Source organism: Triturus cristatus, chromosome 1_1 (assembly GCF_964204655.1).
Source record: "Triturus cristatus chromosome 1_1, aTriCri1.1, whole genome shotgun sequence".
NCBI classification, from domain to species: Eukaryota; Metazoa; Chordata; class Amphibia; order Caudata; family Salamandridae; genus Triturus; species Triturus cristatus.
This window is the reverse complement of record NC_140579.1, coordinates 73,053,019-73,077,888: the sequence shown is the minus strand read 5'-3', so window position 1 is coordinate 73,077,888 and position 24,870 is coordinate 73,053,019. Positions and strand designations below refer to the sequence as shown.

General features: G+C 46.9%; 1 protein-coding gene across 1 annotated transcript in view; it reads right to left on the bottom strand.

Moving 5' to 3' along the window:
• Positions 1-24,870, bottom strand: part of LOC146869469 (complement C4-like) — a 520,274-nt gene that overhangs the window by 6,262 nt on the left and 489,142 nt on the right. The window contains exons 36-39 of the mRNA XM_085599862.1: positions 22,167-22,269; positions 21,370-21,459; positions 13,277-13,369; positions 4,801-4,884 (exon numbers count right to left, since the gene is read on the bottom strand). Coding sequence (XP_085455988.1) covers positions 4,801-4,884; positions 13,277-13,369; positions 21,370-21,459; positions 22,167-22,269 — 370 coding nt within the window. The remainder of the gene's footprint in view (positions 1-4,800; positions 4,885-13,276; positions 13,370-21,369; positions 21,460-22,166; positions 22,270-24,870) is intronic.

Genomic DNA, 24,870 nt, shown 5'->3' with positions numbered 1-24,870 from the left:
CAACTGCACACTCTCCCTGTCCAACTCAGTAAAATCCCTAGGTATCTCCATCGATAATAGCCTAATTCTAAATGTGCACATTAGAAACTCGGCTAAAGGAGCCCTCTTCACTCTCCAAGTAGAGTAAGTACAGTGGACAACCCAATATACCCTTGAGGGCTCGGGCAAATGTGAATGAACAGGTAGAAGGGTGCCTTCAAGGGATTTATTTGACAATAAGTTTGTATAGTTTAAATTATCATTTGATAGTAGGTTAGTTATATACCTACAATTATATTAATTATCACTTGTTGTATTCTTAAATCAACTTAGTTTATCAGAGTCAAAGTTAAATCAAGTGCGAATGAATCATCACATATTGAACTCAATGTAAATAAATTTGTCCTGAAGATGGTCTTGTTAAAGAAAATCTAAAGACCGAAACGTCGACTCTCACACTGTTTTCCAGAGAAAATGATACCATTGTGAAAAAGTGTTTGATCAATTTGAAAGTGAAGGCATCAATAATTGAAACATTTCCTTTCACTGTATTAATAATTGTTGTTATTTGAAGTACCCTTTTGAACTTTGAATATAAATTCAATTTTTATATATACACCCGACTTTATCTCCTCCTTCTGATTCATTGTCTCTATTGCATTGAGTTCAATATGTGATGATTCATTCGCACTTGATTTAACTTTGACTCTGATAAACTAAGTTGATTTAAGAATACAAGTGATAATTAATATAATTGTAGGTATATAACTAACCTACTTTCAAATAATAATTGAAACTATACAAACTAATTGTCAAATAAATCCCTTGAAGGCACCCTTCTACCTGTTCTCTTCACTCTCCGTCATCTACAGAAAATTAAGCCCTTTATTCCTTCAGATGAATTTAAATTAGTAGTCCAATCTCTGGTCCTTTCACGTATTGATTATGGTAACGCCATCCTCACCGGAATCCCCAAGGTCCACCTTGCTCTACTCAAATCTGTGCTCAACCTTGCAGCCAGGCTCATCACTGACTGCAAACGCTTCAACCACATCTCCCCAGCCCACAAATCCCTTAAATGGCTCCCCACCGAAGGCAGATCCGCCTACAAATCTGCTAGCATTACTCACAAAGGCATCCATAAAAATACACCACCATACCTCGTCAATAAACTCTGCAGAGCGGCCAGCACACGACCCATGAGAAGCACCAATGCTTTCCTCCTAGTCCCACCCCTACTAAAGAAAAATATACACAATCCCGCTCCTTCTGCGGTAATGCCCCAAACATCTGGAACGCCCTTCCCAAAGACCTGCGATGCAACCCTTCCTACATCAGCTGAAAAAAAACCTCAAAATCCACCTCCTCAATAAATATTGAGGGTCTTAGCCAGCACCCTGAATTTTCCCTCATCCCTTGCACTTTTCTGGTTCCCCCCACGTTCCTACTGTCTCTCTCGTCCCCCCTCCCTCTGCATTCCACTCGCCCAGCTTTCTCCCTTCCCCACTGCTCCTACCTGCTACCTCTCATAGTCCTTCCCATCCCCCTCCCACTCCCCCCTTTCCTATCAAAATGTCCCCCTCTGCTGCCCTCCCCCTTTCTCACGTCTAACTTCCTAATACCTGCTGCCCTTCCTGCCCTTCTCCATCCCATACCATGATACAAAATCTGATCTCCCACTTCCATGTGATACATGTATATAGCCCTCGCTCTATCTAACTATGTTATATGTGTAAATTCTAGATGTTTCTATTTTGTTAACTTGTTTGTATTCCATGCTGTTGAATTTTTGTTCTATACCATTACCATCTTCTTACTCATGTAAAGCGCTCTGATACCTCTGGGTCTAGCCAGCGCTATATAAAACCTCTAAAATAAATAAATAAATAAATACATTGTGTATGTGAGGGTTTGTGGAATCGACAAAAGCTCTTAGTGTCACAGTCTGAGGATTAGTTGCCAAATGGCAGCATGGAAATGGATGGTGTCATTGGTGTCTATGGAAGTGTGGCGGTATCGGCTGCATCAGTTGTACTGTTGTGACGGCTGCCATGTATGCCTGTTCTATTTTCTATCCTATGCCTAATTTCAGCGTCGTTTATCTCTTTTTAGAAAGCGTGACATTCTTAGCCATGCACAGAGATGGTTGCATCATATGTGCTTGCTATCTAGGATGCCTTATGTTTTGCTGTCAGCCAAGGATGCTGCCATGGACGCTCACTGTAGCAGCTAGCATGTTTTTATTTTATTTTTAGTTATGGAGAATCATTAATATGTGAATCGAGATGACACGTTTATCGCCATATTGTTTAGTCTTGTTGATACTTTCATGCTGCAAGTTCAGCTTTGTTTTATAAATAGAAAGATATGATTGGCCATTAGAAACTATGGAAACCAGGCATTTGACCTTGGGTTAGAGGGACTTTGACTAGGACCATCACGCCAGAGGTCACACCAGAGGTCACACTGGTTTGCCGCGCTAGCCCGCCGCTGGACATTTGACCTCTCAATTCAAAGTCCCACAGGATGAGGCAAGAGATGTGACGTAACGTCATCGTCTTACTGCACATTTGACCTTGCTTTTTCAGTACTATCTTCAGGAATTCTGTGGGTAAATTCATGGCTTTCTGCCTTGTTTGTGCATAACTCAGAATCCAGATTTAGGCAAAACCACCCTCTGCACCCAGCCTTCAGTTCGCCAAGGAGCTTGGACAGAAAACAGTCTGCATTAGGTGACTAGAGGGGGTTATCTCCCTATAATGTGCAACACAAGTGCTGTCCCCTCAGTTACAGGCCTGAGGTGGTGGCCCTATGGGTGCTGCCCATTGGATTCACACTCTGTTTGGGAGCCCTGTGTCCCCGGTGCATAAGTGCCAAGCTTGGACTTCTTCTGAGGCACCTTTTATGCAGAGGCTCTTCTCTGTAGAAGAATGTGACCCTGAAGAGCACTGGAGCACATTATGCAAATACAGTCTATACCAAAGGCTTCACCAGTTTACAGCAGGCATACAGAGAAGGTGACTGCAATAAAGACATAGGGGGGTGACATACATAGGCTTTTAACACCGTGTAGAAAGTTGTATGAAAGTTGTATGAAAACATGGCATGATGGGAAGGGTTGCTGATGGCTGCAGGGTCACCGGTGGGAGAGGGTCTTCACAGAGACCAGCCACGCCTCTTCTCTGCTAGGTGGCTTGCTGTGTGGCCACAGGTGTTGCACAGGTAGCCTCAGGGGCTATTTGTGGAGTCATGGGATCAGATTTGTGACTTCCCTCAAATACACTTGCCAACTGCAAAAAGTTAGCAGACAGGGCAATAGTTTTGTCTCTCTGCTCTCAAGAGTCGTGACTGATCGCTAAATCATTGCACTCTTAAGGTAGAAATCCAAAGAGGGCGATACATGGTGAGTTTGCCACCTTCCTTTCCACCATGGCCACGTCTCCAGCAGGATGCCAGGAGAATGGGCACTTTTCCCGCCTTTCATTGCATACAAGGCTCTTCGTTCCCAGATCACTGAGTCGTACCTCAGGTTTTCACATGTTCGCTAATGATACCCAGCTGCACCCAAAGCTGCAGGACGGGGTACGTGACCAACAGTTGACCAGACCATGCCTAGCGAGGGTCAACACTGGGTGCAGCAAAGCCAGCTCGGCCTCAGTGAGGGAGTCTGCGTGAGGGTCCGACTCCCGTGTCCATTATTCTTATTGGCTTGGACCACCTTGGGAAGAGCTTCAGTGCTTGAACGTCACCCCTGACTCAGAAGAGAAGTTTATGTACGGCCTTCAAAGGGTGGTCAAAAGAGTCTTCCAGCATCCATATGCACGAGGAAGAATGTTACCCTCACTGGCCCTCCAACAGTGTGGGGCACTGTACTGATGACTACACTAGGCTACTAGTTAAAAGAATCAGGAGTCTGCGAAGGGCAACAAATCATGCCGCACGTCTCACTTTAAGACCGCGTCCCGCAGCTCACATGACCCCTGCACTGAACACTCTACACTTGCCACCGATAAAAGAGCGAACACACTTGAGACCTGCACCGGTGGGTTCAAGCTCACCTAAATAACATCTTCAAAAAATATCTGCCGAACAAATGCGTCTGAACCTGCAGCAGACCTAACCTGCCAAACATAAGCCAGTAAGTAGGGGGTTCCTGCGCTCTTAAGCCACCACTGTTTCCAAAACCCCATCCATCCAGCTCAACCCCACAGAGGATTTACTGTTTGGAAATCCACTCGTTGTCGACGGGTGTCCAGCCCCCAGCATTCTCACTCATGATGTTAGGATCACTTGTTTCTAGACTGCCTTCTTCCCACCAAAACCTTTCAGATGACAGTCTGGCTGGGTCTGGTGGCTCAGTGGACTCATGCTTCCACTGCAGGGGCCTGTGTTCGACCTCATGGTCACAGGTTCAAATCCTGGCGGGTCCACTCAGCCTTTCATCCATCTGAGGTCGATAAAATGAGTACCATTGAGTTGGGTAACAATAAACATCTGTTATTCAGCGCCAAGATACCTACGGGTGAACGTGCGCTTTACAAATACTTGTGTAATGTATGTAGCGACAAAAATATATCAAATAAATACAATAGAATAAATAGCTATTAATCCCTGGCAGAGAGCATAATTATATGAATAGGGACATTCATATCCAGAGAAAGCAAGAACTCTCCACATGCTCCAACTTCAGACGCAAACTCTACAAGTCTGTATTCCCATCAGCCCCAAACTATGCAACTTTCCTTCCACCCTGGATCCAAGCCCCCCCCACTTATCCTTCCCCCCGGCATTTCAGCAGGCCTTGTGCCGTTTGATACATACAACGTTGCAGGACTTCGAGGATCTGTGCCTTGTAAACCACAAAACTGTTCAGCTCAGCAAACTCCACCACCTTGACTTTGTATCCTGAAAGGAGAGTTTTGGGGTTAGTAAAGATGGCGGGCTTTGGGACGCGGTCAATTACAATTAATTTATTTCAACATTGCAAGAAAACCAGGAGGTGTCATGATATGATGGTGCCTCTGAAAGACTGGTTGTGGTACAGAGTCACCCACGTCAGGTCTCTGAAAGAGCATTAGTCCTGGGAGCTTACAAGCACTTCCTGGATCCACCCAATACATCCCTCTGTGTATTCATGTAACCAGTGCTTAATTTGAGCCAGTGGTTGCTGGTGGGGACACTGGCACCTATTTTTAGGGACTAGCACTTATTTTCCTACCTCAGACATTTACTAAGAGCAACAGAGGGAAAACCACCAAAATCAGAGAAACGGAAGAAGAGAAGTATGGAAAAACCATCACAAAGAGAGAAAGCAGGAAGCTGCAAGGATGAGATAAAGGTGCAGCAGTGTCTGGCAGTGGAGTAAAGAGGCATGAGGTGGAGATAGGACTAACATCCTATTCAGGCTTTTGCGCAGAACTACGGGCACCAGCACTCTTTCTTTTACAAATTAAGCACTGCTTGGAGTCAATATGTTATGTATACACATTACAGACAAGCAAAGGTCGTTTAATCTCCTTTATAGTGTCTTACAATCTGCTGAAAGCCTCTGTGTAAGGGCCTGAGCCCCTCAGCCTCACACGGACCCTAAAGCTGGCTTTAACAGACCCTCACTCAGTCATTCATATTACAGGGACTCCAGAGGCTCCAGTATAAGGGGCATCCTCACACGGACCCTAAAGCTGGCTTTAACAGACCCTCACTCAGTCATTCATATTACAGGGACTCCAGAGGCTCCAGTCTAAGGGGCATCCTCACACGGACCCTAAAGCTGGCTTTAACAGACCCTCACTCAGTCATTCATATTACAGGGACTCCAGAGGCTCCAGTCTAAGGGGCATCCTCACACGGACCCTAAAGCTGGCTTTACCAGACCCTCACTCAGTCATTCATATTACAGGGACTCCAGAGGCTCCAGTCTAAGGGGCATCCACACACGGACCCTAAAGCTGGCTTTAACAGACCCTCACTCAGTCCTTCCTATTACAGGGACTCCAGAGGCTCCAGTCTAAGGGGCATCCTCACACGGACCCTAAAGCTGGCTTTAACAGACCCTCACTCAGTCATTCATATTACAGGGACTCCAGAGGCTCCAGTCTAAGGGGCATCCTCACACGGACCCTAAAGCTGGCTTTAACAGACCCTCACTCAGTCATTCATATTACAGGGACTCCAGAGGCTCCAGTCTAAGGGGCATCCTCACACAGACCCTAAAGCTGGCTTTAACAGACCCTCACTCAGTCATTCATATTACAGGGACTCCAGAGGCTCCAGTCTAAGGGGCATCCTCACACGGACCCTAAAGATGGCTTTAACAGACCCTCACTCAGTCATTCATATTACAGGGACTCCAGAGGCTCCAGTCTAAGGGGCATCCTCACACGGACCCTAAAGATGGCTTTAACAGACCCTCACTCAGTCATTCCTATTACAGGGACTCCAGAGGCTCCAGTCTAAGGGGCATCCTCACACGGACCCTAAAGATGGCTTTACCAGACCCTCACTCAGTCATTCCTATTACAGGGACTCCAGAGGCTCCAGTCTAAGGGGCATCCTCACACGGACCCTAAAGCTGGCTTTAACAGACCCTCACTCAGTCATTCATATTACAGGGACTCCAGAGGCTCCAGTCTAAGGGGCATCCGCACACGGACCCTAAAGATGGCTTTAACAGACCCTCACTCAGTCATTCATATTACAGGGACTCCAGAGGCTCCAGTCTAAGGGGCATCCGCACACGGACCCTAAAGATGGCTTTACCAGACCCTCACTCAGTCCTTCCTATTACAGGGACTCCAGAGGCTCCAGTCTAAGGGGCATCCTCACACGGACCCTAAAGCTGGCTTTAACAGACCCTCACTCAGTCATTCATATTACAGGGACTCCAGAGGCTCCAGTCTAAGGGGCATCCTCACACGGACCCTAAAGCTGGCTTTAACAGACCCTCACTCAGTCATTCATATTACAGGGACTCCAGAGGCTCCAGTCTAAGGGGCATCCTCACACGGACCCTAAAGCTGGCTTTAACAGACCCTCACTCAGTCATTCATATTACAGGGACTCCAGAGGCTCCAGTCTAAGGGGCATCCTCACACGGACCCTAAAGCTGGCTTTAACAGACCCTCACTCAGTCATTCATATTACAGGGACTCCAGAGGCTCCAGTCTAAGGGGCATCCTCACACGGACCCTAAAGATGGCTTTAACAGACCCTCACTCAGTCATTCATATTACAGGGACTCCAGAGGCTCCAGTCTAAGGGGCATCCGCACACGGACCCTAAAGATGGCTTTACCAGACCCTCTCTCAGTCATTCCTATTACAGGGACTCCAGAGGCTCCAGTCTAAGGGGCATCCGCACACGGACCCTAAAGCTGGCTTTAACAGACCCTCACTCAGTCATTCATATTACAGGGACTCCAGAGGCTCCAGTCTAAGGGGCATCCTCACACGGACCCTAAAGATGGCTTTAACAGACCCTCACTCAGTCATTCATATTACAGGGACTCCAGAGGCTCCAGTCTAAGGGGCATCCTCACACGGACCCTAAAGCTGGCTTTAACAGACCCTCACTCAGTCATTCATATTACAGGGACTCCAGAGGCTCCAGTCTAAGTGACATCCTCACACGACCCTAAAGATGGCTTTAACAGCCCCTCACTCAGTCATTCATATTACAGGGACTCCAGAGGCTCCAGTCTAAGGGGCATCCGCACACGGACCCTAAAGATGGCTTTACCAGACCCTCACTCAGTCCTTCCTATTACAGGGACTCCAGAGGCTCCAGTCTAAGGGGCATCCTCACACGGACCCTAAAGCTGGCTTTAACAGACCCTCACTCAGTCATTCATATTACAGGGACTCCAGAGGCTCCAGTCTAAGGGGCATCCTCACACGGACCCTAAAGCTGGCTTTAACAGACCCTCACTCAGTCATTCATATTACAGGGACTCCAGAGGCTCCAGTCTAAGGGGCATCCTCACACGGACCCTAAAGCTGGCTTTAACAGACCCTCACTCAGTCATTCATATTACAGGGACTCCAGAGGCTCCAGTCTAAGGGGCATCCTCACACGGACCCTAAAGCTGGCTTTAACAGACCCTCACTCAGTCATTCATATTACAGGGACTCCAGAGGCTCCAGTCTAAGGGGCATCCTCACACGGACCCTAAAGATGGCTTTAACAGACCCTCACTCAGTCATTCATATTACAGGGACTCCAGAGGCTCCAGTCTAAGGGGCATCCGCACACGGACCCTAAAGATGGCTTTACCAGACCCTCTCTCAGTCATTCCTATTACAGGGACTCCAGAGGCTCCAGTCTAAGGGGCATCCGCACACGGACCCTAAAGCTGGCTTTAACAGACCCTCACTCAGTCATTCATATTACAGGGACTCCAGAGGCTCCAGTCTAAGGGGCATCCTCACACGGACCCTAAAGCTGGCTTTAACAGACCCTCACTCAGTCATTCATATTACAGGGACTCCAGAGGCTCCAGTCTAAGGGGCATCCTCACACGGACCCTAAAGCTGGCTTTAACAGACCCTCACTCAGTCATTCATATTACAGGGACTCCAGAGGCTCGAGTCTAAGGGGCATCCTCACACGGACCCTAAAGCTGGCTTTAACAGACCCTCACTCAGTCATTCATATTACAGGGACTCCAGAGGCTCGAGTCTAAGGGGCATCCTCACACGGACCCTAAAGCTGGCTTTAACAGACCCTCACTCAGTCATTCATATTACAGGGACTCCAGAGGCTCCAGTCTAAGGGGCATCCTCACACGGACCCTAAAACTGGCTTTAACAGACCCTCACTCAGTCATTCATATTACAGGGACTCCAGAGGCTCCAGTCTAAGGGGCATCCTCACACGGACCCTAAAGCTGGCTTTAACAGAACCTCACTCAGTCATTCATATTACAGGGACTCCAGAGGCTCCAGTCTAAGGGTCATCCTCACACGGACCCTAAAGCTGGCTTTAACAGACCCTCACTCAGTCATTCATATTACAGGGACTCCAGAGGCTCCAGTCTAAGGGGCATCCTCACACGGACCCTAAAGCTGGCTTTAACAGAACCTCACTCAGTCATTCATATTACAGGGACTCCAGAGGCTCCAGTCTAAGGGGCATCCTCACACAGACCCTAAAGCTGGCTTTAACAGACCCTCACTCAGTCATTCATATTACAGGGACTCCAGAGGCTCGAGTCTAAGGGGCATCCTCACACGGACCCTAAAGCTGGCTTTAACAGACCCTCACTCAGTCATTCATATTACAGGGACTCCAGAGGCTCCAGTCTAAGGGGCATCCTCACACGGACCCTAAAGATGGCTTTAACAGACCCTCACACAGTCATTCATATTACAGGGACTCCAGAGGCTCCAGTCTAAGGGGCATCCTCACACGGACCCTAAAGCTGGCTTTAACAGACCCTCATTCAGTCATTCATATTACAGGGACTCCAGAGGCTCGAGTCTAAGGGGCATCCTCACACGGACCCTAAAGCTGGCTTTAACAAACCCTCACTCAGTCATTCATATTACAGGGACTCCAGAGGCTCCAGTCTAAGTGACATCCTCACACGACCCTAAAGATGGCTTTAACAGACCCTCACTCAGTCATTCATATTACAGGGACTCCAGAGGCTCCAGTCTAAGGGGCATCCGCACACGGACCCTAAAGATGGCTTTACCAGACCCTCACTCAGTCCTTCCTATTACAGGGACTCCAGAGGCTCCAGTCTAAGGGGCATCCTCACACGGACCCTAAAGCTGGCTTTAACAGACCCTCACTCAGTCATTCATATTACAGGGACTCCAGAGGCTCCAGTCTAAGGGGCATCCTCACACGGACCCTAAAGCTGGCTTTAACAGACCCTCACTCAGTCATTCATATTACAGGGACTCCAGAGGCTCCAGTCTAAGGGGCATCCTCACACGGACCCTAAAGCTGGCTTTAACAGACCCTCACTCAGTCATTCATATTACAGGGACTCCAGAGGCTCCAGTCTAAGGGGCATCCTCACACGGACCCTAAAGCTGGCTTTAACAGACCCTCACTCAGTCATTCATATTACAGGGACTCCAGAGGCTCCAGTCTAAGGGGCATCCTCACACGGACCCTAAAGATGGCTTTAACAGACCCTCACTCAGTCATTCATATTACAGGGACTCCAGAGGCTCCAGTCTAAGGGGCATCCGCACACGGACCCTAAAGATGGCTTTACCAGACCCTCTCTCAGTCATTCCTATTACAGGGACTCCAGAGGCTCCAGTCTAAGGGGCATCCGCACACGGACCCTAAAGCTGGCTTTAACAGACCCTCACTCAGTCATTCATATTACAGGGACTCCAGAGGCTCCAGTCTAAGGGGCATCCTCACACGGACCCTAAAGCTGGCTTTAACAGACCCTCACTCAGTCATTCATATTACAGGGACTCCAGAGGCTCCAGTCTAAGGGGCATCCTCACACGGACCCTAAAGCTGGCTTTAACAGACCCTCACTCAGTCATTCATATTACAGGGACTCCAGAGGCTCGAGTCTAAGGGGCATCCTCACACGGACCCTAAAGCTGGCTTTAACAGACCCTCACTCAGTCATTCATATTACAGGGACTCCAGAGGCTCGAGTCTAAGGGGCATCCTCACACGGACCCTAAAGCTGGCTTTAACAGACCCTCACTCAGTCATTCATATTACAGGGACTCCAGAGGCTCCAGTCTAAGGGGCATCCTCACACGGACCCTAAAACTGGCTTTAACAGACCCTCACTCAGTCATTCATATTACAGGGACTCCAGAGGCTCCAGTCTAAGGGGCATCCTCACACGGACCCTAAAGCTGGCTTTAACAGAACCTCACTCAGTCATTCATATTACAGGGACTCCAGAGGCTCCAGTCTAAGGGTCATCCTCACACGGACCCTAAAGCTGGCTTTAACAGACCCTCACTCAGTCATTCATATTACAGGGACTCCAGAGGCTCCAGTCTAAGGGGCATCCTCACACGGACCCTAAAGCTGGCTTTAACAGAACCTCACTCAGTCATTCATATTACAGGGACTCCAGAGGCTCCAGTCTAAGGGGCATCCTCACACAGACCCTAAAGCTGGCTTTAACAGACCCTCACTCAGTCATTCATATTACAGGGACTCCAGAGGCTCGAGTCTAAGGGGCATCCTCACACGGACCCTAAAGCTGGCTTTAACAGACCCTCACTCAGTCATTCATATTACAGGGACTCCAGAGGCTCCAGTCTAAGGGGCATCCTCACACGGACCCTAAAGATGGCTTTAACAGACCCTCACACAGTCATTCATATTACAGGGACTCCAGAGGCTCCAGTCTAAGGGGCATCCTCACACGGACCCTAAAGCTGGCTTTAACAGACCCTCATTCAGTCATTCATATTACAGGGACTCCAGAGGCTCGAGTCTAAGGGGCATCCTCACACGGACCCTAAAGCTGGCTTTAACAAACCCTCACTCAGTCATTCATATTACAGGGACTCCAGAGGCTCCAGTCTAAGTGGCATCCTCACACGGACCCTAAAGATGGCTTTAACAGACCCTCACTCAGTCATTCATATTACAGGGACTCCAGAGGCTCCAGTCTAAGGGGCATCCTCACACGGACCCTAAAGCTGGCTTTAACAGACCCTCACTCAGTCATTCATATTACAGGGACTCCAGAGGCTCCAGTCTAAGTGACATCCTCACACGACCCTAAAGATGGCTTTAACAGACCCTCACTCAGTCATTCATATTACAGGGACTCCAGAGGCTCCAGTCTAAGGGGCATCCTCACACGGACCCTAAAGCTGGCTTTAACAGACCCTCACTCAGTCATTCATATTACAGGGACTCCAGAGGCTCCAGTCTAAGGGGCATCCTCACACGGACCCTAAAGATGGCTTTAACAGACCCTCACTCAGTCATTCATATTACAGGGACTCCAGAGGCTCCAGTCTAAGGGGCATCCTCACACGGACCCTAAAGCTGGCTTTAACAGACCCTCAGTCAGTCATTCATATTACAGGGACTCCAGAGGCTCCAGTCTAAGGGGCATCCTCACACGGACCCTAAAGCTGGCTTTAACAGACCCTCACTCAGTCATTCATATTACAGGGACTCCAGAGGCTCCAGTCTAAGGGGCATCCTCACACGGACCCTAAAGCTGGCTTTAACAGACCCTCACTCAGTCATTCATATTACAGGGACTCCAGAGGCTCCAGTCTAAGTGGCATCCTCACACGGACCCTAAAGATGGCTTTAACAGACCCTCACTCAGTCATTCATATTACAGGGACTCCAGAGGCTCCAGTCTAAGGGGCATCCTCACACGGACCCTAAAGCTGGCTTTAACAGACCCTCACTCAGTCATTCATATTACAGGGACTCCAGAGGCTCCAGTCTAAGGGGCATCCTCACACGGACCCTAAGGATGGCTTTAACAGACCCTCACTCAGTCATTCATATTACAGGGACTCCAGAGGCTCCAGTCTAAGGGGCATCCTCACACGGACCCTAAAGCTGGCTTTAACAGACCCTCACTCAGTCATTCATATTACAGGGACTCCAGAGGCTCCAGTCTAAGGGGCATCCTCACACGGACCCTAAAGCTGGCTTTAACAGAACCTCACTCAGTCATTCATATTACAGGGACTCCAGAGGCTCCGGTCTAAGGGGCATATTTGGAAAAATAATCCCACAGTGCTGCAAGCCACCGTGCTGCGCTGAGCTACAGGAAAAGGGCAGGAAAGCGCTGCATTTAACATTATATGGCTCTTTCCCTGCGCTAGCTCACAATGTGCTGACTGCCGCCAATCCACGCATTGTAAGCAGGATTGTTTTTGTGCAGGAAGGAGCGCCTTCCCGCACAAAAACAATCCTTCGAGGTAATTTCCTCTTTCTATGTGTGCTGCAGAATAATGATATTTCGCCTTGTTACGCCTCCCCTGGCAGCGCGAAGCATTCTGACCCATTCCCAGGTCTACCAATAATGTTAAATCTGGGAATGCACCGAAATCTATGGGTGAATGCGTAGGAACACCTGCGCTCCACCCAGGGATCGCCTCCCTGGGGCAGAGTAACGCAATGCAGCGACTCTAGATGTATCAAGTCACACAGGGCCACACAAGGTGGCTTGATAAATCTAACTTATGAGCTGCGTCGCTCTTGCGCCCCGTTTCGTGGCACAAGGTTGATTCAACTCTGATAAATTTGGCTCCAACTGTTCTCCAAATCCATTCTCTGTTTCTCTTAGCCTACCCGTTACCCATCCTTCCCACTCACTTACCATACTTGACTCTGGGGCTGTAACAGGCATGGTTGTGTCGGGGGTCCACGTCATCTTCTATGCTCAAAGTCATAGTCTTTTTAGGACAGGGGCCTTTAAAATAAACACAAAGCCTTCATAAGTCATGTCCTGACCCAAGTACAACAAGTTAATGACTTTGCCATGAAGGTTAAGGATCATATTTTTGACTCATGGCTTGCTATCAGTGTACAGATTGATGCTCTGACCGACCTTTCCATCATCTGGTTAGATCATCTTGACCTTAGTTTCTACATCAGCTTTCCACACCCAAGGATAAAGGGAAATATCTTATACTGTATTTTGTCACCTCTAGACGTGTATCCATCAATCAACTTAAAACGGTATTTCTGGAGTTACTAGAAAAAGTAGGCAGAAGATGCCCATTCATCAAAGTCTCCGGCATAATCTCATATACCCCAAAATACCCCATGGAACCCAGGCCCATTCTGAGTCCCCCCCAGTAAATTGTTTTTACCCCTCCATTATGAGTTGCCCAGGCTGGGATGGGGAACAGCACCTGGCTCCAGTTTTAATAGACATTTTGTGTATCATTGCCCAATTTTCCAGAGTTAATGATTTCAGGTAACACCACAAGTCCGCGCAGAAAGTTAGCGCAACTCCACATCTGGATTCAGGTAGTTTTGCCTTAGTACGTATTTATCAAGAAACTCACAATGACAACTGTGTTCTAAATATTTTGCACCTGGGTGTATATCACAATATAGGCCAGCACATTTATCGACTCAACGAGGTTGACTTTCACTTATCATCAAGGTATGCTATGCACGGGGAAGTATATATTTACTATTAATTCCACACCAGCTTATCTTGACGATATTGTGCAAGTCCATACTATGGGGTCAATAGAAGTGCAGGTCATTATTTAAACTTCAGTATTATGGCAGCGTACTGCCGAACCCTAATTAACCGATGTCAACTGCCATACTGTAATCAACCGCCCTCACCTACCGTACCGTACTCTAATTAACCAACGTCAACTGCCAAACCCTAATTAACCGATGTCAACTGCAATACTGTAATCAACCGCCCTCACCTACCGTACCGTACTCTAATTAACCAACGTCAACTGCCAAACCCTAATTAACCGATGTCAACTGCAATACTGTAATCAACTGCCCTCACCTACCGTACCGTACTCTAATTAACCAACGTCAACTGCCGAACCCTAATCAACCAACGTCAACTGCTGCACCCTAATCAACCGATGTCAACTGCTGCACCCATATCAACCGAAGTCAACTGTTGCTCCCTAATCAACCAAAGTCAACTGCTGAACCCTAATTAAGTGACATCAACTGCCATACCCTAATCAACCGACATAAACAGCTGTACCCTAATTAGCTAACGTCAACTGCCTTACCCAATTAACCAACAACTGCTGTACCCTAATCAACTGACCTGAATCTACACATACTAGTGTTGAGGCTTCGACACTTTCAGACCTCTCTATAAACAACTTTGAAATAATTGTACATGTTTTGGGCACTACTAAACTCCAGAATGTTCACATTTCCTGGACATATGCTAACCTCTGTGGTTATGCACATACCATTTTATGGCCATAATCAAGACGGGACTTCATGTACGTCTCCGACTAGAAAAGGACGATCATTGTCTCGGCATGACGGGAAATTGCATTGGCCCAAAGCGGAAGACCGGATAAAGGTTCAAATGTCTCAGCCTGATTCATCTATAAAGTCATTGTATATCACAAAAACCATACTCGGGTTTAAGCACATAAGAGACAGCTGGATTAGCCCTCTCACACCGGCCCAGAGCCAACTGGCCATATACAGAGGTAAAGGTTTTTAAGTCGGAAAGTCGAAGGCCTGAAACACATCCTATGTCCACCTGTGCCAAGAACTGCCTAACTAACCTTACAAGCAAAACAAAGGAGGATGCCAATGCTGATAACCAATTAGCAAAATGAATAAGTCGCGGAAGAAAATTTCAAACAACCACGTCTGTACTAATTAATAGTATGTATTCCAATAACATCTTTTTTTGTATATATTACTCAAATGAATCTTGTTAAAGAATTATTTTTTTTCAATACAAAAATGAAAAAGTAACACCACAACAATTTTTTGACAAAGAAACATATAAAAACCATACAATTGACACCAATGATTGTACTGTCGGTATAGCCGATGTACTAACTTACGAACACATTCATACACCACTCCTCATTCATCAAAGAACACTCATTCAGACAAACTGCCTTTGGTTACCTACTGACCACAATTTGAATGAACCAAAGGACTGTCCAAACCTAGTAAAATGTTGATCGATTCAGTTTAAATGTGCATGTCATCTATTGAGGCAATCGTTTTACAATTGAGCAAAATAATTCTTGGGATGCACCAAAAAGATCACATTACACCAGTGTTTGGTATCACAACAGAAAAAGGGTCGACGCATTTCGAACCCCTATTTCTTTAAACAAAGGGGTTCTCCTCAGGACCAAGACACGAAGTGGCAGCGCATTTATAGATGCCCTTCCTTTATTCACAAGTAGACGATATACAGTGATGAAAATTGGGTAACTGCCTCCGTTGGTTTGTTTATGCCACGTACTTGAGCGGGAGCGTATCGCTCCGTGCTTACTGGTGCTTCAACAGGCGGTATCTCGGCTGTCTGCAAATTTCTGGTCAGTAGGTAACCAAAGGCAGTTTGTCTGAATGAGTGTTCTTTGAGGAATGAGGAGTGATGTATGAATGTGTTCGTAAGTTAGTACATCGGCTATACCGACAGTACAATCATTGGTGTCAACTGTATGCTTTTTATATGTTTCTTTGTCAAAAAATTGTTGTGGTGTTTCTTTTTTCATTTTTGTATTAAAAAAATAAAAAATAAAAAAACAATTTTTCTTTCACAAGATTCATTTGAATAATATATACAAAAAAAGATGTTATTGGAATAAATACTATTAATTAGTACAGACGTGGTTGTTTGAAATTTTCATCCGCGACTTATTCATTTTGCTAATTGGTTATCAGCATTGGCATCCTCCTTTGTTTTGCTTGTGTTTGGGCTCAGCCTTGCTGGTTCAAGCCACACCCATTCTTGTATCTAACTAACCTTACAGCATTGTCCAAGACTTTTCAGTTTGTCCTGTAATATTCTCCTGAAGCATGAAAGCACATCAGCTAAAAACGCATATATTAAATATAAAACTCATTTATGAGCACCGATGAGCTCTGGGCAAGTCCCTGGGATAGGGTGCAGCCTCCCCCTCTCAGGGTGGATTAGGGTTCTAAGTTCTCAATGTGCATCTGCTTCACTATTGTCCAATGCCTTGTACATTTCATGTGTAGAACTTAGGCATCTGGGATTTCAGAAAAACTCTCTTCAAAGAATTGTGGCATAGATAATAGAGACAATGTTCCCCAGATGAATGGCAAAAAGACGTGTGAGGCACTGCCGACAGGATTTTGTTGTTTGTGAACCAGAGAGAGGGTATGTTTGGGTGTGCACAGGCCACTTTCATCTTTATAGCCAATGGTAGTATTTACAATGCCATCCTGACCAGCACCTCGCCTGACTTGATGAAAAAAATGACTCCAAAATGACAAAAATCCAATAAGGGGAACCAGAAATGTAGGTTTTTTAAGTTTTGTATCAAAGCAGCGCCAACAAGTGCAAAGCGCCAACTGCAGCAACGGTTCACACTACGCTGAGGCAAGAGTTACGTTTTCAGGCTACCCACGATGGAGTGCAAATCAGATACAAGGGCCAAGTTCATCACAGTGGAAAAGTTATCTCCCAATGTCAATAGCCGTCAATGGAAGCAGGCAGCTTGCTGGCGCCAAGAGAAGGGGTCTTGAGGTCAATGCAGTAAAAGCTCAAGTGCATGAAGTTCAAGTCTTGGCACCCCTAAGGTCATTAACATCAATCGAGTCTCCTTGAATGGCAGTGCCAACAAAACTGTGGCTGAGAACCAAGGAAGGCTTCAGCCTCAATGGATTCTGTCGTAGAAAGAAGAACATAGCGGGAGATAAGGCAAAGTCAGGCACGCTGGCGATGCACTCTTGGCAGATCAGCTGGCAGTTTGGTTCCAGTCCACCCATGGTTTTCCAGGCATAAAGTTAGCAAAATGTTTCTAAGCCCCCAGAGTTTAGGGTTAGGCAGGAGGAGTACACTCTGACACCAGTCAAGGGTTTCAGCACCTCACTAACAGAGCTTAGTGGTCAGGAATCACTCTACAGACGCCACCAGCAGTGTACAGGGCAGGTCCAGTGGAAACAAGTCAGTTGCGCACTTCTAGGAAGGTTGGCTTCTTTCAACTTCAGTGTCCCTGTAGCTTAACAAGAGGCCAGCCAACTGACCCATCGAGTCCATGTCTTTGTCCTCGGTACACGCGGGAGCAGGTCCAGCCTTTAGGATTCTCCTCAAAGGTCTCAACAGCAGGTACAGGTCTTCTTCAGTCTTCTACAGGCCTAGTAGTGTTCTGAAGATGGTGCCTAGGGGTGCACATTTGTGCCTGCACTAGCTGTGGGGGTCCTGGCTCTTCCCTAACCGATACAGAAGAAAATTCCCAGGGGTAACCATATCCACTTTTACAGACGGTCCTGAGTGCCCTACTTCAAACAATCCCACAGTGACCATTTCTACCAAAGTCCAACATGGGAGAACGTTTGCAGTGCTCTAGAGGTGTGGTGACCCCTTCTCTGTGGTCACTCAAAACTGGCCTGGCTGCCTAGGACAAAAGAGTAGGCAAGCCCAGAGGTTAGCTATATATGCTTGCGACAGGATGAGCCGCTTTGAAGTTAATGAAGTTCCTGAGCACTGCTATGATGGTTGTCCTACCAGAGGAACAGAACATCTCCCCACACTTAAGGCCTTTGTCTCAGGTCTGGGAGCAAGTTCACACCTCATCAAGGGGCTATTCAATCTTGGGTGACATCTGGAACCTCATGAAAATAGCCGTCTGCAGGCTTTAGACAGATAAAAAGGTGATTTTTTAAAAGTACCTTTAATGAAATATTTTGTACAAATCCAACTTTACCTATGATAATTGGGCTTGTAATAAACATTTTTATAAGTCCAAGAATTAATTTTGTAACTATTTCCTAAGTGGAGAAAACATTATTTCATTGCAATATTATATACCAATGCTTTTTGGTGGAATAGCTAACCATGTTACACTGAAAATAGCTTTTGGGACCCTGTCACTGTAAAGACATATTTTACATTAAACTTAAACATGAACTAATGTTATATATCGTGCACCATTCATTATTGGGCATTAAGGCATGGCACATTAGAGGTGACTAATTATTATTCATGAAGAGGGTTAATGTTGGTCAAAAGGGGTGTTTGGAGAAGGTCGAATTTACAATCTTAAAACTGCACACACAAGCTACAGTGGTAGGCCTGCAGTCATGTTTTGCACTGTCACTCTAGTATTGTCATGATGTGTGCCGCAGTCCACCAAGGACATTTAACTTACAGGCCCTTGGTCCACTTTGTACCATATACTGGGGATGTATATGTAAATTAAATATGCCAGTTAGAAGTATAGCCAACTTCTAAATGTTTTAGGGGTCAGAGCAAATGCATTGAAGCCTGGTTAGCAGAGTTCCATTGCAAAAAGCCAGTAGTATCAGTCCAAACAGGCATTTTCCTACAGTGGGAGCTTTCTTGAACAGAGGCAGGGGCTCAGTATTTGTATGCCCAGGGTGAAGCACTTCAGTGAGGACCTAAGTCTTCACCGCCACAGTGGGTAGCTGGAGGTCAAGAACCTTGACCTTCCTTCACATGACCATGGCACAGGAGGCACTCTCTTCTGTGGCATGGCCCAGAAGCAAAACAAGCCCAGTGTTTGGTGAGGTGTCCAGGCCACTGGCATCCTGAAGGTGCCTAATACCAATTGTCCTCAATATATGTTTAGGTCAATTCATCCCCAGCATCATATGCAGGGTTTTAGAATCTGTTTGGAAATAGTATTGAGGGTTTGGGCCCTCCCCCGAGGTGGAGGTGAAGTATGGGAGTCTGATGGACCTTCTCTTAAAGCAGTCATAGTGTGGAGTCTTCCCTTGCTTGGAGATACAGAACTTCCCGTCACGGATGGCCTTGGGGTTTCATGAAGGCACAGTTACTGCAGGTCTTGGAGTTGTGTTCCGACCTCAGAGAGCACAGACATGCCAGTGCCAGTTTTGGATCCATGTCTGGTGGTGCAGAAATAAAGGAACAGGTGTTAGTGTGCAAGAGTGGCGCCTATATGCAGTTCCGAAACGAGGAAGTTGGCACAGAGCTGCATGTTGCCACCTAATGACATGCAGAAGTACGGTCTAAAAAGTTTCTAGATCAAGTCTGATGCCTGGAGAATATTCAAACGGTGAGGAATCTGCGGTTAGAAGTATCTATCAGAATAACTTTGTTAGGCTTTGCTTGAAAGTAACATAATTAAGAATGTAGGTACAAGCAGCTACAGCTAATTCCGTTCAGCTTTTTAGTTTTATTCAATATAGACTTTAATTATTTCTGATGAACACCTGGACATGAACCAGCATTAGTGTGGTTTTCTGCATGCAGAGAAGGATGACTTACAGGGACAAAATCTGGGTCCTTGTCTTGCGAACGATAAAGGGCGATTAATAGGTCGCCCATTACAGTCTTTGGTGACTAGCTGCCTTGGTGAGTCATCATAAAACTGTTCTTTGACTGGACTGGACCCTCCCAAAATGCTTAAACCTGGATTTTGAGAAAATAATAATTGTTGGAGCTTTTGGAGAGATGAATTTCAGCATTTATGTGGCAAGAGTCTCCCATGTAAGACTGATTTACAACTTTCTCAGGTCTTTTTGTTGCAAAGTTCACAAAAGACCCATTTTGCCAACAAGGGCAGCACACATTTTATTTTCATACCGTTGTAAATGGAGCAACGTCATGAATATTCAAGGTGCAAGGCAATCAATGAGCCACAACCAAACTCACTTTATTCATTTCATCTAATGTGTGAGGTTCATACGGATCTACCTAGATCATGCTTTTCTGACCAGAGATAACCACACCAACTTGAAATCCCTCTGTTTTTAAGGTACACTGATGGACTGGATTTGTGTGGTTTTCTTGTCCAAGTTCCCTTCACCGTTGGTTTAGAAAAGTAGGTGAATTTCACAAATTTTGCAATTCAGGTTTTCTATTTGTGCCCTTTCATTATCAACCTAAAGAGGATAAAAGATTTCCAGGGGCATTTAAAGTTTTGATGCCTGACTGCCAAACTACCAATGTGACGCAAAGGTGCCCACCATATCAGCAACTTACAAACCTCTAAGGAAGAATTTCTTGCAGGTGGAGCATGGTTTTTCACCCAAGTGGAATCTTACATTGTAGAAAAAAAACATAGTCCCTCATATCTGCTCACCATGTGACACTCCCTCTACTGTGTCACCCCCTCCTAGTACCCGTCCTGTGGTACCTCTTCTCTGTTGCATCCTGACTTTGCCCCTTCCTGTCACCTCTGTTTGGCCCATGTATATCCTGGATGTGGCTAGCACGGTAGGGGTCCATATGCAGTTCTTTAAGGCACAATATCACCAAAGCACTGGTAGTTTTAGCCTACAAATATGAGGTTTTTTAAAATGCTTTTGTCCTAGCCCTTATGATTTAAAGAAGTGATTCTGGCTTAAATGATATCAGAAATGCTACCCTAAAGTGGACAACCAGCCCAGCGCCTTATCAGCTGGAGTCACGTCCATCAAAAGGTTGTCACAATTGTAGAGTGAACTGTGGTTCCATCATCAGAGGTGCAGCTTTTTGCCTCTCTCAAAATAGGGAAGTGGAATGAAAAGGAGCAGAGGCAGGACATCTGCCTTTTTCTTGGATGTCCCATCTGCTCTTCAAGCTCTGAGTCTTTTGCAAGCTGCAGGTTTTTTGCAGCTGGAGATGTCACCGACTGAGCTACTGTGCTGGTGCAAAGGATGGGCAGTGGCTGCTAAGCCACATTCTCCCTATCACTGTACTCTACTGCCCTGTTGAAGACAAATGCCAGTGCAAACCATTCTCAGCACTTTTCCTCCTTCAAAAACTCCAGAAACCTCACTTACCTTCCGCGCACTGACATACGTCTTCAGTGCAGAGGGCATTTACCAGCCTGCTCCCGGATGGGAGGTTGTAGAAAATATTGCACTTCCGGTCTGTAGGTGGAAATGGAGAGGTCAGTGCAGCCAAAGGACAGAAAAACATAAGCTCAGTTGCAACTAATTCCATGTCTAAATACCTAATCATGGCAAGAATACACAATGGCTTAAATCACTGGATGAGAGGGCCTCCCATGCCTGTGGACACTGATGACATCACAAGATGTGCCGGCGACCTTTATTACAAGAAGAGGGTGACATATCGTACATGTATGGAATGGACACTTTATGACAGTAACATTTCAAGACAGAGATAAGGGCAGGAAAGAAGCCTCGTGGGGCAGAGGTGTCACAAGTGCAGCTCCTAGTGGTTCTTGATGCTCACATTGGTGACAAATGGCAAGCCTGTCTGTTCCTTGCTGGCACCTGCTGGGAGGGGATAGTGCATAACAGCACCCCTGTCTTCACTACCCTGGGACATGTACCTCAGGTATGGTTTGTCTGAAAGTGCCCCAAACTTGAACGTACAGAGGCTACTGTGAAAGTATGAGGTCACAGCCCGCACGACACCCAAGGACAGCCCTACAGACAGAATAACCTGCATGAATTGGGAGTGTTTTCAGCTGGACTACTGAACCTACTGGTATATGCCGGTCATGGAAGATGCCCAAATGGGGCAAACAGGCCGTGATTCGTAGCAGGGCACACGGCTGAGCGCAATCAAGGAATTTAGCGACATAGGAAGGTCTTCCAGTAGGTCTTACCCGGCTCGTAGAAGTCGTACAGGGTGGCAGAGGCAGGTTGTAATGACCCAACCTTGACAGTCTGGGTGGCTCTAAAGCTGATGTGATCTTTTTCAGCTGGAACCTGGAGAGAGAAAGTGTTATAATACTAAGCATTAGGGTTCTAACCTCATGAAGGTAACAGCTCACAAACCTCCCCCAGAAGATGGCCAGGTCAGCAGCCTTCAGAACTACATTTGTTGTGCCGCTGATGACAGCAATAATGACTGAGCAGCAGCATGTGCACCGCCTTTAGATGGAGTGGCCAGAAACGCGCTTAGATAGGCCATTGAGAATGGCATACCAGCAGCATGGAGAAGTACATCCATACATGCCACTCATGATGGGTTATCCAGCAGCATGGAGAAGTACATTTATACATGCCACTCATGATGGGTTGACCAGCAGGATGGAGAAGTACATCTATACATGCCACTCATGATGGGTTGACCAGCAGCATGGAGAAGTACATTTATACATGCCACTCATGATGGGTTATCCAGCAGCATGGAGAAGTACATCTATACATGCCACTCATGATGGGTTGACCAGCAGCATGGAGAAGTACATCCATACATGCCACTCATGATGGGTTGACCAGCAGCATGGAGAAGTACATCCATACATGCCACTCATGATGGGTTGTCCAGCAGCATGGAGAAGTACATTTGCGGCTGAGTGGCAAGATGGCGGCTGAGTAGAGGCTGTCAGTGTGTCTCTCCCCCTCCTCCCGGACAGCCCTACAGCTTGAACGGACTCAATAAGCCCGGAATACCCGGAATACCCGCCAGCCCGGCCGGGATGATCGGGGTGGACACTACCAACTGGAAACTGAGTGGTCAGGGGTCCTCAATGCGGGAGAAACCGGAGCAGCCCAGGAGCGCCGGAGCAGCCCAGCAGCCCAGCAGCCCAGCCCTAGTCTAGCCCAGCCCAGGAGCATCGGACGTCGGACTGGTGAGCGTGCCGGGTGTACACCGATCATAGACAGTAAGAGACAATAAAAGGACGAAGGAAAAGGTTAACAAGAGCGAATGAGAGCTAATGTGAGCATTAAGATCGTACCGCGTTAAAGATGCTTGTTAAAGACGCCAATTGATGAAAGGACTAGGGAACTATCTGTCGACTTGCCCAAAGTAAGCAGAGTAGAGTAAAGGTAAAAGAGGCTAAAAACGAGCTGGGCAACATAACAACTAGCAGACCTGGTTTTAGACTGCCCAGCACGTCCGCCCGCCGTTGGGTATGCTGGGTATACTGCATGCGTTGACGCTAGAGGAACAGTCTATACAACCCTCGCAGATAGCAAACCCCCTGCATACTCTCTGGGTCCTGGCAAAATCCCAGTCTTCCTCCAGCAACCGGGATAAGCGATTTCTGTACACTCACCGGACGCAGAGACAGAAGCAGTGCCTACGTGCTCATTCACTCGATCTGCAAAACGGCTTGACAGTCACCATAGCAACCGGCGGAAAAGGCGGAAAAAAAAGGAAAGAGAAAAAAAACGGCAGAGAATATAACCGCGTCTTCAGATACAAACGGGGGTATGAAGTGGCAAGATTAGCTGGACTGTGCTCCACAGGGGTAATCAGAGTCTGGTTACTCTGTTACAAGGGTGTGACACAGAGAGAGCGACGACTGGACATGACGGGAAGAGATCCAGGAAAGGCAGGCAAGTTCAAACCACAAGTGGGGGTCGGCCAATATTTACAGGGAGAGCTAACAACACGCCTTGAACCTGAATCACAGCCACAACAGCCACGGCCACAACAGCAGCCACAGCCACAGCCACAGCCAGAGCCCGAGCCAGAGCCAGAGCCAGAATCGAGACGACCTGAGACACGTGCCTTAAAGAGCAGAAGGGAAAATGATGGTCAGGACAGGAGGAAAGCAGACGGCAAAGAAGATCTAACGATCAAAAGAGCGAGGAGAGTGGAGATTATAAAAAACATGAAAAGTGCAACCCCCCGATCTACTACCGAACAGGGGAAGGACAGGCAAACCCTGATAACTAACATGTTTACATCAGTACACGGGAGGGAATCAGTGGCCCCTGAAGCTGGATCTGAAACTAGCAATAAGATAGCGGCTCATAAGAGAGGTACTGGTGAGGATCAATCGGTCATGGTCATGGGAAGCGGCATAGATACCTCAAAGGGGGCAGACAAGGTTGTATCAGTAAATCCTCTGACCCACAAGGACAGAACCGCGCCTGCCACATCAAAGATATCAAAGACATCAAAGACAACATCTATACCACCTATACTACCAGAGGAGCTACAAGCAATAAGCCAATCACATGGAGAGGAATCCGTTATTATCGCTCCCAAGATACATGAGAGTTGTACTGGGATAAGAAAAGACACATCTATCAAGGTTGGAGAGGCCAGGGAGGCCATCAGCAGGATACCATCCAACTTAGAGATGAAGAGAAAAGATGAGGATGACAATGAGGATGACAATGAAGATGAGGATGAGGATGAGGATGGCACGGACCTCTCTGTTGGTCCATCAGCTGATCCCCTAGCCCTTGATTTTGCCACAGCAATCTCCACATCAACCGATGACTCTGAGAGATACGAGACAGGGATCTCCACGTCAAGCAATGGCCTCAATTGCCGCCATAACAGCACGGACATAATTGCTAAAAATGATGGTTTAAGGCGGGAACTAAAACCTGAGGAGAGAGGCA